The sequence below is a fragment of the Octodon degus genome, unplaced genomic scaffold (genome assembly GCF_000260255.1).
Source record: "Octodon degus isolate 3935 unplaced genomic scaffold, OctDeg1.0 scaffold00009, whole genome shotgun sequence".
Taxonomy (NCBI): Eukaryota; Metazoa; Chordata; class Mammalia; order Rodentia; family Octodontidae; genus Octodon; species Octodon degus.
In genome coordinates this window covers 14,660,639-14,675,446 of record NW_004524585.1, presented here as the reverse complement: position 1 = coordinate 14,675,446, position 14,808 = coordinate 14,660,639, and the positions used below count along the sequence as shown (strand labels likewise).

Below are 14,808 nucleotides of genomic sequence, written 5' to 3'. Positions count from 1 at the left end.
GAATTTTGTTTTCTCTCCCTCCCCCCTCCCTCTCTCCCTCCATCCCTCTGTTCCCTCCCCTCTCTCCCCCCACATGCATGTACACACACAAAATCATACCTTGGTTCACAAATTTAATCTTTTCTACAATTTTGGGAAAGATGACCACATTTGTGTTTGTGTGTCTATACATGGCTACGGTCTGTTTGTCACCCCATGCAGAGTTTTCAAATAAAAATATAAAAACGTATTTTGATTTGCAAAACACATCATTTGCAAACAAAAGTGTTTATGAACCAAGGAACATTTTAACTCTTCCTTCTCTGAGATTTTGATTTGTAGTTAGTGTTTTCTTACAAATAGCTAATCAGTCATTTTGGTGTCAGCTTCATTTTTCAGTTAAGCTTTTCTCTCTGGCTTACTTATGTCACCTCTTTCTTAGAAAAGCAGTTTAAGGTCTTTACTTTGTTTTGCCTTTCTTATGAAAATTGATTGGTGCTTTATTGATCTTTCTAGCTTCAAGAAAGGTGAAAATTATGAAAAAAAATATCCTTTGTTGTACATTTTGGAGAACAGTCATGTACCTTCCCTTTCTGTCATCTTAGTCTGTTGATCAAAACAGTATAATGATGACATTCAGTGGACATTTTAATGAGTGACCTGAAAAATTAATTTCTGCTGGTTGTTTCCTGTTCGAGAACTTATATAATGAAGGAGGTAATTTTCTGACCCTTCCAGCTGTCAAAATACACTGAAGATGAATGGCGTGAGGAATTTTCCAAGGGTCTAGGAGATTGGAAAAGCTTTCCTACCACATATTTGATTATGCCTAAGTCTGTGTACCTTTGAAATCCATAAAGAGTAGGTCATGATACTCTTGGAGAATATGGACATAATTATGGGTGTTCCCCCAGTAAAACAGTGGATGTACACATAATGTTTACTGCATTTTCCAAAAGGCTACTGAGTTATGGTCACCATGTTATTAACAAACCAAGTTTCTTTTGGAGTAAGAGGGCAGCAGCACTCTTAACCTGAAGTGTTCATCTGCTTCTAGGGGAATAGTCACTGTTCCTTTCTTTAGAAGATGCTATTAAGTGCACACATAATTTTCAGAATGGCCTTTGATCTCATCGAGCAGAGAGAAGTGGATGGTGGTTAAGTGGTAGATGGGTAGAAAGTATAATTTCCAAACCTTGCATTGTGAATTGATTCGTATTTTGATAAACCATGGTTTGAGTTCTGCCGCTGTCGTTAATCAAGTAGTCCCACTTTTCATCCTTTACCATATCATGACTGGGATGTAATTTGTGTGTCTTGCTGTTGGGTGGCTTGAGCCACCGGTAGCACATACATGAATTTTCCTATGCAGGACTGTACCACTTCTACCACCAGTGCTAACGCATGCCTAAGGAAAGGTCAGGCATGTACCACCAGTGGTGCAAGCTAGTGGAACATATTAACCATAAAAGTCGTAATTTAAGTATTTTGTTACATTACATCCAAAAGAATCCACATCCTTCCCCTCTTGGATAGCTTGCTGTGAGCACTGTGCAGACATAGAGCAAAGGCCAGAAAAAGGATCTATGAAAAGAACAGAATCTGTGGAAAGCAGCATCAGGCCACCAGCCTGTCCATGTGCCTCTTCTGCTTACTACCCTGTAAGTTGAAACAAGTCACTTGGTGCTTATGAATCCTGGTTTCCTCATTGGTAACAGCTCAGGAGCACAGTAAGGTTTGCAAGGTGCTTAGAGCAGGTCTGGGGTGTTTGTCCCCCACTGAATGTCTGGCATGTAGTAGTCCCAACTGTGGTAACTCAGTCCTGAGCAGCCATGACGGCTACTGACAGTGCAGTAAAACTACTGGGCTTATTTTTTTTTTTTATAAATTAGAAACAATTGCCTTTTATTGCCGAAGTACATCTTGCAGTTTCTTTGGCTTATATTCCTTATACACTTTGTTAATAGTTCCTCAGATTTTTTTTTTTAATAGCATGGCTGAAATTGGCTGTGCACCACCCAGTTTGCTGGCTTAGGTGAACCTTGCCTGAAGTTCCTACAGTGGGAGGAAGAGAGTGGAATAAAGTTCAGCTGCATCTCGCAGTCTCTGCGCTTAGAAAGGTGACACCTGAAAAGCAACAACTTAGCAAAGAAAAGAAGGAAAAGTGTTGCAGGCATCAAGAAGGACCACACAAGAAAGCTAGAAACACCTGGAAATTGGGAGACCCTGAGGACAGTGCAGAGAAAAGAACAAAACAGTCTGCAGTGCTTACCCTGGATCCCAAAAAGGAGGGCTTTGTCTCCACAAACATAACCCCCAAAAAGAAGTCAGAAAGTGAGACCTCAGATACTATGCTGAGTAGGTTTCAATAGGATGTAAATAGCAGACCATAACCAAACAGTAGAAGGTATCAGGGGAACAGGTTCTAACTAAGGCCATCTACCCAATAGTGGGAGTATTTATGCCCTACCTGATCTTTAACCCACAACAACAAAAGAGAAATACGAGAAAGCAAGGCAACCAGACACTTCCCTAAACCGTTAATTCAACAAAATCTCATCTCACAGATACTGAAGAGGAGAAAGACAGGAAAGAACTCAAAAGCAGAGTACTCAAAATATTAGAAGAGCTCAAAATGAAGAGGATGCCTAAAGAGGATTTTTATTAAAGGATCTTATAATAAGATGTTTACAAGCTTAAGAAACAAACTCATCAATTTAAACAAGACAATGCATGATAGGAATAACCAGTTTAGTAAATAATTAGAAATTATGAAAAAAGAAATATAAGAGAGGAGAAATTAGATAGAAATCTTGGGTAGCAGATTTGGACAATATGGGGACAGAGTATCAAAAATGGAAGAAAAGGTGGAGGTGGTAGATCATAAACTCTGTGGTATCCTGAAAACAAAAAGACAGTGTGCAAGCTGGATCCAGCAGCTGGTAGATGACTCAAAAGTCAGAATTGTAGGAATAATGAAAAAATCAGAAGACAGCTCAAAAGGTATAAAATCATTTATTCACAGAAATTCTAGCAGAAGTCTTTCCAAAGCTAGGGGACAAATTTAGTATCCAACTATAAGAACTTCAGGTGTCTAGGATCAGAAGAGAACTTCATAACACATTGTGATCAAAATTCCAGAAATTACACAAAAAGGAGAAAATACCAAAAGCTGTTAGAGGGACACATAGGCAAGCATATCAGAATTGCAGGGAATTTCTCAGCATGATCCTCAAAGGATAAGAAAGCATGGAGTGAAGTTTTTCAAGCCCTTGTTAAAAAAAAAAAAAAAAAGTCAGCCCACCTTCTGTACCCTGCAAAGTGAGCCTTAGTGATTCGCAGGACTATAAAGATTTCTCATGACAAATCCTAAAGAAATGCATGATCATGAAACCAGCATTACTAAGAATGCGTGGACGAATCCAGTATACCGACAGGGAGAGCCCAAGCAGCAAAATGTTTTTAAGGATGTATACATTTAACTAGAAAAGGGAAGTTATGCTTCAAGTCAAAACTGATAAGATGAGACAGAGATGGCCACTGCATGCTGGTAAAGGGAGCAACTAAACAGGAAGTGATGGTAACTTTAAGGTCTGTGCACCAAATAGCAATGATGTTAGGTGGTTCCAACTTGATAAGATTACTGGACATAAGAGTACAGATAGACAGCAGTGCAGTAGTAACAGGGAACTCATAGACAAAAATTTAGCAAGGAAACAGAGTTAAACCATGCCATTGAACAAATGGACTTAACAGGTGTCTGCAAAGTGTTTAATCCAACAACAGCAGAAGACATTTTTCTCAGCAGTACCCCGAACTTTTTCTAAAATAGAATCTGAGGCCATAAAGCATGCTTACGTGAATACAAGAGTTGAAATAATCCCCTGCACACTGTCAGATTCAAAGGGAATAAAGCTGGAAGTCACCAGCAAAAGAAACCAGTGAAAATATCTATAGAGATTAAACAATGCATTATTAAATAATTGACAGATCACTGAAGAAATAAAAAAGTTCCTAGACTCAAGTGACAGTGGAAACACAGTATGACAAAACTGATGGGACAAGAAAGGCAGTTCTAAGAGGAAAGGTCCTACTTGTGAATACACACAGTAAAAGAATTGAGCAGAACCTGACAGCCCAATGAGGTACTTGGGGCGGGGGGCGGGAGGGTCATAGAAAAACAAGAGCGGGGCTGGAGAGATGGCTTGGTGGTCTAAAGCACCTACTTAGACAAGCTTAGCAAAAGCATCAGGGACCGCGGTTCAATCCCCCAGCACCACATGCCAGCCAGCCCTGCCCCCTGGTGGGCTGAGCTGGTCTCTCTCTCTCTCTCTCTCTCTCTCTCTCAAATAAATAAAATAAAATAAATTTAAAAAAAAAAAAAGAAAAACAAGAGCAATCCAAATCTGAAATTAATAGAAGGAAAGAAATTCTAAAGACCTGACTGGAAATTAACAAAAAAAAAAAAAAGAGAGAGAGACTAAATGTACAAAAGATCAGTGAATCAAAGAGTTGGTTCTTTGAAAGAATAAAAAAAGATTCCTAAAGTCTTAGCCAAACTTGTCAAAAAAAAAAAAAAAGGAATGAAGAATCCTGTATCAGTGCAGTTAGGAAAGAAAGAAGTGGGCCAGGCATGGTTGTGCATTCCTGTAACTCCAGCACTCAGGATGAGGGTCACTGTGTGTTCGAGGCCAGCCTACATAGTGAGTTCAAAGCCATCTTGAACTACATAGTGAGACCTTCTCTTAAAAAAAAAAAAAATGAAAGCATAACCAGTACTGTCAATATCTGCAGGACGGTAAGAAACTATTTTGGTAACATATATTCCAGTTGGAGAACCTAGAAAAAGAAGAAATTCCTAGATACACATGAATTACCAAAATTGTACCAAGAAATAAAAACTCTGAACAGATCAGTACCATGCAACAAAAGAGAGTAATAAAAACTCTGCCAACAGAGAAAAGCCCAGGACCTAAAGGATTCACTACAGAATTCTGCCAGAACTCCAGGGAAGACCTAATGCCAGTGAGCCAGTAAAACTGATAGGGAAAGAGTACTGCCAAACTCATCCCCAAAGCAAGCATTACCATGGTACCAAAACGAGATGAAGATTTCACAAAGAAGAACTACATGCCAGTCTCCACATTGAACACAGATGCAGCAATCCTCAACAAGATACTGCAAATAGAATATAGCAAGTCATTAGAAAGACAAACATCACATCCAATTTGGAGGATAAAATAGGAAATGTAGACATATAGGTAGAGACAAAGCGTTTCTGAACAGTACCCTTACTGCCAAGAAATAACACCAGGAACCAACAAATGGGATTATACCCAGTTAAAAAGGGTCTACACAGAAAAGAAAATAACCAACAGAGTAAGGAGATCACTACATAATGGGAATTTTTTTCCCAACTACTCAGAGAACAAATAACTAGAATATATAAAGAACTCAAAAAAATTAAACCCCCTCAATAAAAGACCCATGGAAAAGTGTGCAGTTGAGATGAGTTTATGTGTACAAATGGCCAATACGTACATGACAAAATGTTCAGCATTTGTTACCTTTAGAGAAGTGCAAATCAAAACGCTGAGATTCCATCTTACACCAGAAAGAACAGCTATCATCAAGAACCCAAAAATCCACAAATGCTGGTGAGTCTTTGGGGAATAAGGAATCTTTATTTGCTGTTGCTGGCATTATACAACCACTACAAAAATCAATATGGAGATTCCTCAAAAAACTAAAAATAGAAATCCCATTCCACCGAGCTATTTTACCTTCTGAGTATCTTCCTGAAAAAGACAAACATATCTTGCTGGAGTGATACCCACATGTCCATATTTATAGCAGCACAGCTCGTAGTAGCTCAATCTTAGCAGTAACATATCTGTCCCTCCATATATGGATAAAACACACTGAAATGTACACACAAATTCTGACATATAGACAGCAGACAAACTTGAGTCCTTTGAAAGAGAATGGATGCACCTTGACAGCGTAATGTTAAGTAGTATAAATCAGACACATAAGCCTAAATAGCCCATGGTTTCTTTTTTATGAGAAATGCAAAATACAAATAAAGAGCAAAGTAAAAGAGAGGGTATCAAGACAGTGAGGTAGAGCTTTTGCAGACAATGAAGAGATCTTGGAACAGGGAGAGAAGAAGAAGGTAGGGCAGGGAGAGAAAGTAAAAAAGATTAAGGGGTAATAAGTATCTGTACCAAGGGCCCATGGTGAATGTATCTACTATAAGTCACAAATGTGGATGGATAAGATTAAGCTGCCTCTCCAGAAGCAAGGTAGGCAGTACCTTCATCATGTTATACAAGTGGAAACGAACAGCTAAAGATGATAGGTCACATTCTAGGTCGCACAGCCCATAAGTGGAAGTATTGAGTGGCACCACCAGTTGACTCCAAGAGCGTTATTCTGCCTCTTTCATATGAACAAACAGGGAAGGATAGTGCTGAAGATGCTGAGGACTGCCCCATCCATCTCTGTTCAGTAATAAGACATCCAAGGAGGGATATGCTGACTACTGAAGGGAAAAGGTTGTGTGAGAAAAAGGATCATTAGTGATCCCTGCTATTTGAGAATAAAGGCATTTTATGATGGGGATTTTCCCGAGCACTTAACATTTTGATGCAAACTTGCAAGCCACCTTCACTGTCTTAAAGGTTATTGGGAGATAAAATGAATTAATGAAGAGCCTTCTACAAGCCTTCTACACACAGCAAGGGCTGGGCACATACTGGCAGTTACTGTGATTGTCACTGGGCTTGGCCCTTGATCTTCAGAGGGATTTGTGGGGTGTCTAACCTACTCCTACTTTGTTGAATTTATAGAGACTTACTAATTTCTCCCACATCACCTAACTGGTTCCTTGATGGGACCCAAACATTGCTCTAATCCAGTTTTTTCCAAGCCCTGCATTAAGTGGCGGTTCACTGTAAATCACGTCCTGCTCCCCATACGCCACCACTCTGCCAGAAGGGCCTTGTAGCTTCACCTAAAGTGAGGGGTTGGTTTTGTCTCCAGGAAGAGGTATTGGAATGGAATCCACTGTGACTTCTGAACTCCTCAGTCTTCTGCAATTAGGCCTCACATGTGACCTAACCTGTTTTAGGAAGGCAGTTACCTAGTACGGTGCATGAAACAACTTCACAGGTTGTCAAATTTCCCCCCCACAGTTCCTTTCTTTTCTGGGGTCCAGAGATTCCTTGTGTGGTAGTGAGTGTAAAAACAGTTCTGAGAGCATCTATTTACTTCCTAGAGCCGGTAGGGTGACTGCTGGAAGGTGTCTGTTTTCCTGCATGCATATTCAAGTAAATTCACAGTTTCTCTACTTTGAGAAACAGTTTTCTTGGAAATAAAATGTCTAGACAGACTTTGAATCGGAAAAACTGTTGCTTTGCCTCAGGTATTTTTGCTTGAAAAACTGATACTTTCATGAATATTAGATTTTTAAAACTTGGACAAGATGATTGCTGTTGCATTTAGTCCTTACAGAAATACTTTTAGTTTTTAGAGGAAGTGCAACATTTTTATTGGTAAAAATTAATTTTTATGACTTTATGTCTACTTTTATGTTGTTGGTTTAAATGTGTCGTAGAATCCAAAGTCAATTTTTGTCTTAAGAATTCATTACTTGAAGAGCGAATGTGTTGTGGCGATTTTAGCAATGCCTGCTGTCAAGTGGCTTTTCAGGGTGGTCTAGTGAGGCAGAATGGCCAAATGCTTCAGGTTAGTCACGACAAGTGCTTCTAAACGGAGTATAATTCAGAAACCATCTAACCTGAGAACCCACATAAGGATTTTGGTATGGTGTTGATGAACAGCTATAGGCATGTAATGTAAGGATTCTCTGATTCTTTAGCTATGACATTACAATGTCAGTAAAGGACATGGATGAATAAGAATTTAAGGATACTGTTTAATTTGTTTATTAAACTTTTAGAAAATAATCACCAATATTTATTTGATAGAAATGCTAATAGCTAATTTACTAAGTAAGGCATCCTGGGTGGCAGACATTGGACCAGGTCCTTCTTATGCTATTTTATTTTATTTTATTTTATTTTATTTTATTTTATTTTATTTTATTTTATTTTATTTTATTTTATTTTTATTTTTTCCATTTTATTGAAAAGGAAAACCTGGGTTTGCTGAAATTGGTAGCTGATAAATTGCAAAGCATCTCAGATGGCTCTCAACCAGTCATTTCTTTCTTCAGCTTTTGTACTAATCACTAAAGTCCTACAAGGCTCTGTGAGGCCCCTGGATAAAATATTTTCAGCGGGCTAATCCACGTAATGTCCTTGTATAAAGAAGTAGACACTCGTTGGCTCCATTTTACAATGAAACTCTTGATACTTAAAATTAGTTACTGTTCCCAGACTTCAGAATTGCCACGTGACCTGGGTGATAGCCAAGTGTCATAAGCGCCTGCCTGGCAAGCCCAAGGTCCCATGTTCAATTTCCACTGGGGGGAAAAAAAACAGAGAGCTCACCCAGAATTGCCATGTGACTGAGTTTTCATTGTTGTTCTTCTGGACATCTATGTATATTATGAGATGAAGGATTTTCCTGCATGCTATTTTTTGTGTTATTCAGTGAGGGTGACATTCGTTGAAATTTCAGTAGACATTTTTATCATATTTAAACTTGCTGTTTGTCAGGTGGTCCTATGGTGACTCAGAATTCCTTAAAATGAGTTTTTTCTTCTCTCCCTTTAAACAAAACCTTAGCAAAGTAACAGTGTGAAACAGCATAATGTAGTAAAGCTGTGTAAGCCAAGAGTTTAAGGTGAGGACAGCTTTGAGCTCTTCAAGCACACTAAAATCAAGTCAGTGGTAACGATGCTTACAGCTATTTAGAGAAGATCTCTCTGCAGTATATTAAAAAATCTTATTCTCCAGTGATGATCAAGGGCTTGGCTGTCTTTTCTCTATGGCCAGAGAAAGGAGAAAGGACCATTTTTATCACCATATCTCTGTTGAGTGTTAAAAGGCTCTCCTTTGAATAATAACATTTCTTAAATTTTCCGAGGATATTTAATTTGATTTGCTTATTGTCATAAACATCTTTCCACTTTAGGTAACATAAAATGTATTAAGATAATTATAATTTAAAATAGTAGAAAACCTGAACTGTGCATGATATTATTTAAATGGATGCAATAAATTTTATAGCAAGAAAATATAAACATAGTATCTTCATAACTGCCTGGTTATGCTTGATATTTTTCTTTATCTCTGCCCAGGAAGTGTAGTTTCCATAATGTCAATTTAAATGATACATCAAGCTAATAAATGGGGGTGGCCTTACAAGTGATAAGCATAACTAATTGGATTTAAATGTCTCTTGTATAAAAATAATGAACCAGTATGTTGAAGATTAAGGATATTAATACAGTTAGCAAAAATTTAAAAGAAGCATGTTTCAATTTTAAGAGATGACATAGCACTCAGTGACCAGATAAAAAAGTATAGTCAGGTACAATTTATTCAATATAAAAAACCAAAATATTCTATTTGAGAAAACTTTGGTAAGACAGTATATAATATGTGAACAAAAGGAAACCTAAACCTTTAGGAACTATGGGGGAAACAAAGGCATAAAATGGTTTAACCAGTAACCTTGGAACTTAATGTCCCCTGGCTCAGTGGGGATGGAGGGAGATATGTACTATGTAGAGGGTACAACAGACAGCCTGGAAAGAGTTGGATTTGCCTAACTTCCTTGCTAAGTGAACCTGGGAATACAGACACCAAGACGGTGGTATATGCGGTATCCACAATACTGGCTCTAACGTTGCCGTTCTGCTCTTTGCAGGTGGGCAGTGGGTATTCTGATGAGGCGGCCCTGATCCTCCACAGGATAGGGTTTGATTGCCAGTTTCCTAGCAGAGACACGGGGCTGCTTTGTTCCACTACTCAGGGAAAGGTAAGTTGAGAGGTTGTTTTTATGGTCAAGTTAAAATGCTTTAAAATCCTCACTTTCTGCAAATAACCCAACAAATACTCTTTCATTGCCTCTTCACTGGCATTTGCCTTAGCCTGAACATTAACTTAAGTCCCTCCATCTTAAAGCATTCACTCCACCTTCTTTCTCCTGTGTGTGTCTAAATGAAGATGCTTGGCTGGAGCCTGCACACCCTCGGGTGTCACGCTCATTGCTGTCTTTGGCTTTCCATCACTTGTACAGAGTCTATCCCCCCTCTCCTCTTTTATTCCTTTCTGGATCCCACATGCTCACACCCCACCTAGTCCAGTCATGGTAAACCCAAGGCCTGCGGAAACTGAGACCAGCTTGACTAGTGTATGCCTAATGCAATAATAAGGAAATGATGGCATAATCATTGAGATGGTGCTCATTACGATCATGACGACAGAGACAGCTGTACAGCCTTCTAATCAATTGATTCCTTTTGGGAAGTAAATGTATGTCTAGGTTTTCTGATTAATCCAGATTTGCATCTGAGTCAATCTGTGCAAGCCAAACAGATCCTCAGTCTGAACACTCCTGGCCGGCTGCCTATTTTTGGTTTCTGTTCAATTGGTCTTGCTGGCATTTTCATTAAGTCTCTCCTTGGAAGGAAACAAATCTCCAGTCACCTGCCTCTGCCACTGAGCAAGCTGTGACTTAGAGCAGGCAGCCAGGCTGGGTTGAGCACACAAACAGGTCTGCCCCACCAGACACCTCAGCAGGCCCAGCTTTCTTTGAAAATGCAAGAGATGCACCAAAGCGAGACCACTGACTCTGTCCCAGCTGCAAAAATGAGCATGTGTGCAAGGTCTGCAAAGAAGAGAAAATCAGTCAAGGCCCCAATCTTACTGGATAGTTCACCTTCTCCATTTTTTTTTAAAACCTTGTCTTCCATGGAACTAATGCCAAAAAGCACTAGCTTTTTTTCCCATTACATTTGTTCTCTACCTTATTGTTAGTGATCTGAGTACACTTGTTAGTGAGCATTGAAGCATGGAGACATTGAGTTTTAAGGGGGTTATGTGATACAGAGATATATTAGAATGATAGGGCAGTGGTGAGTGCTGTTTTCCAAATGCCCTCCAGCCTGTAGAGGAGGACATAGAATTTCATGAGCCTTTACAATAAGAAGGGCTTATGTCCTGTCTTTTAATTATTAAACAGGAAAAAGTGACTGAGAACCACCATTGTTAGTGCTATTGACAGAAAGAGTCCAAGGATTTTTAAAGCTTGTTGGTATGTAGCTGTCCTTTCTTTTGTTGAAAAAGTAACCCCTGTGCAGGACAAAATGTACAAGCATTACAGAAGCAATTCAAAATGAAGTTACCAGGCCAGGGATATAGCTCAGTGGCTTAAGTGCCTACATGACAAGTGTAAGATCCCGAGTTCAATCCCTGGTACCGCAAAAATAAATAAATAAATAAATAAATAAATAAATAAATAAATAAAGTTACTGACAGCCTAAATCAGTTTCCTGTTTCCCTCCAGAGACAGTCTTTATATTTGAGTGAGCTTATACATGATTAACTGCTCTCTCTCCCTATTACTGTTTACAAAAGAATTACTGTTTCACTCCTTCTCACACTATTGTTTTAATGTACAGATGTGTTACTAATCTTGCTTCAAAATTTACTTTTTTTTTTTTTTTTTTGTCATTTTTTAGATGTTGGTACAGAAAATTTTTAACAAGTTTACTATTGAAAGTCTTACACCTTCATCATTATCCTTGATGCATTCACCTCCAGACGCCCAAAATATAAGTGAGATCAGCTTGAGTCCCATGGAAATCAGCACATTCCGGATCCGGTTGAGGTGAACCCGACTCCGAGTTCAGCTGAGAAGCATTGGCTTTTGTAACTTTCTTGGTTTGACGTGCAATAAGGAAACACATCATGTTAGCTTCTGACTACTGTGAGAACATGAATTATGTGATTTTTTTTTTAACCAGTTAAGTAAGAAAGAAAAAAAAGCCATGCTATCAACCAGGATTTTTTTTCTTTTCCTTTTATAAAGTTCCTCCCATGAACTACCACTATCAGTGAATTGATGCCACAAATGAAGAAATGTTTAAAGACAACCTCTCAACAGAGTGTATCTCAGGTTAAATGCTAACTAATTATGTTTATGTTGGGGGTTGCAAAGAGATCATTATAAGTATTTGTGCTTCTGATCCTTCATTAGTTTTACAAAAGTACCCATCGGACCAAAATTGAATAACAGGTTGGTGAGTAATAGCTAATGGCCAAAACGGTTGCAATCATGCATAAGAGTTACAAAAATGTTGTGTGTTGAAATCTGTGGAAAAGTGCAATCCCTCGACCCTTCTGATAAACATAGTTGATTTTCACATCTTTTTTCTAATGAGCCTCTTGACTCTTCTTTATATTTCCAGATATACCTGATTTTGAACCATTCAACAGTAGAGAAAAAAAGAGACATATTTTGATTACTTGACAGTGTGGGATAGGTGCAATTTATTCCATTGTCACTAACGTAGAAGAAGCAATTCCATAGGTACCGTAAATCTCTTTTGCGGTACCACAAGGTGTCTTTTTACACAGCTCATTTGAATACAGGTGTTCTGAGATGGGGTTTTCTATTTTAAAATTACCATATCAAAATAAATGTGCCTTATTTTTTTATAAGTCTTGTTAAATCTTTTGGTGTCCATTTTACTGTTTGGGAAAGGGGGACTACTGGGAGGTTGGGGCAGGGGTAGGTACTTTCTATGATATATAAACTGTGTAATTTTCGCCTGACAATGCTGGCCACATTCTGATCTGTTTCATTAAATTTGTGGTGGTGTAACTCTAAACATTTTGACTATTTGAATGTACTGAAATGTCAGAAAACAAAACAAGAAAGAAAAATATTGTTAATTAAAATATGCTGCTGCCAAGGAAACTGCAACTTGAATCAAGGATTTTGTAACATGCAAAATCCAGATACTGTTTCCACTTCACAGTAGTTAACCATATTGAAGAAAGAATGCTTTAAAATAGACCCTGTTTTGAAATCAATTTACATGTAGCTCTTCATAATGTATCTTAGTAAATACGTTTGTTCAGTCAGTTCCAAATGTCTGCGTGTTCTAACCTCAAAGTGTTGTGCTAAGCCCATGTGCCATTACAGTACTTCTAATAAAATTTCTGGGATCATTGTTTCCTTAATATTAAAATAACCACAACATTAGCAGCATTTATAATATTCACTTTCAGCATAGAAAGGATTCTTCGACTATGTACAGTTTTGAAGTCATGTTATTAAATTTAGTAATATCTGACTTTAAACTTCCACTTACCTCTTGTCATTCTGACATCCTTAGAGAGTCCTGAAGACCATTTCTGTTTCATCACGTCTGGTTATCTTATGGATTTTCACTCAAGATGCAGCTCCTAATATTATACTGTCATGTTAAATTTATAAATTCCTCTGCCTTTAATAATTAAGGAAATAATACCAGTGTTGGTAAAGATATTACAAGAGGGTAATTTCATGCAATAAACATGTTTCCCTCTCATTTGGGGGGAAATAAACAACTGAAAAATAGAACAACATCCAAAACCACTTCCTTTGTGTAGACATCGACAGACATTCGGATTGCCAGAGGCAAATCCCAGGAATCAGATCGGTGTGTTTGTTGCATCTTCAATGTCTGCCTTCCTGTGGGAGTTGACTGTGTCCTGTGGCTAAGTGGGTATGCTTAATTACTCTACAGATTCTGATCAAATGAAGTGAACAATCCGATGCAATAACTGGTTTTGCCACTTTCGGTTGTTTGAGATGGATCGTGTCCGTTGGTCCAGGTTTTAGTCTGTGTGCTGTCGCCAACTGTTCATAGGTGAAGCAGAAATTCTCTTTAACCAGCAAGTTTCTGCTTTTTAAGGTTACTTTTAGAATACTTCATCAGGGAAATGAAGAGAGGATGCTTTTGCTCTGGGTTGTGGTCAAGAACTGACTGAATAATTTAAGTGTCTCCAACCCACATTTAAACCATGTCCTGTGTTTGTGATCCTGGTGGCATATTTGGTTTGGTTTTATCACATATGGTGTTGCAGAGGCTCACTGACTGAGCGGCTCACTGTGTTTTCTCCCTCCCCATCCCCTTCCTTTTTGAAATTTTAATTTGCAGCTATAACTGCATTGTTCAAGAACTTAGCATCCTTGTTTTCTGCAAGTACTGATTAAAACAAAATACTGTAAAATATGTTGTAAAACATTGTAATTATCTTCCCATGTCTTTGTTGTACTTGCGCTGAAATGTTTCCACATTCCTTTGTCTAGAAGCAAATGTTTACTTTCATTTTGATTATTTTGCTCACCTTGAAATCAACAGGTTTTGATATTTTCTCTTGGAAGATTTTATATCTTTTTGGGAATATGTAATATAAGATCTCTAATAAAAGATAATCTTATCCTGTGCGTGGTCATCTGGAATAGTTCTTAATCCTATTTTGTAAACAGATCTATTAAAATGTTTATTAAAATATAACCAGGGATTAGGATGGAGTAGTGAGGACCTAGCCTTTGTGTCTTTGTAAATGAATGCCTCCTTCCTCAGTCCAGTTCTCATTTGAAAAGACCCTTTAGAGTGCTGGCAACAGAAGCATAGTGGTGGGATTTATCTGAGTTTGGGCACTTCAGGGTTGGAGACTAGGAACCTACCCAGCTGCTGTGCTGGAGAGCCTTTCTGAGCAGGTTAGGAGGAAGAAGGGTTGTGGTCAGAGTTCATAGACAGTGTGAGCCGGACAAAGATAAGGTGAGGTGTAAGCAAAGGCTAGTGGGTTGATCCAGGAGGTTAGACAGGTGGAAAGAATGGAATCTTGGGGCACTCCT

At 38.4% G+C, this 14,808-nt stretch overlaps 1 protein-coding gene across 1 annotated transcript in view; it reads left to right on the top strand.

Moving 5' to 3' along the window:
* The window catches only part of Man2a1 (mannosidase alpha class 2A member 1), a 173,520-nt gene extending 159,126 nt beyond the window's left edge, over window positions 1-14,394 (top strand). Inside the window, exons 21-22 of the mRNA XM_004625404.3 lie at window positions 9,820-9,930; window positions 11,636-14,394. Of these exons, the coding sequence (XP_004625461.1) occupies window positions 9,820-9,930; window positions 11,636-11,788 (264 nt within the window). The 3' untranslated portion in view covers window positions 11,789-14,394. The remainder of the gene's footprint in view (window positions 1-9,819; window positions 9,931-11,635) is intronic.
* The last annotated feature ends 414 nt before the right edge of the window (window positions 14,395-14,808 follow it).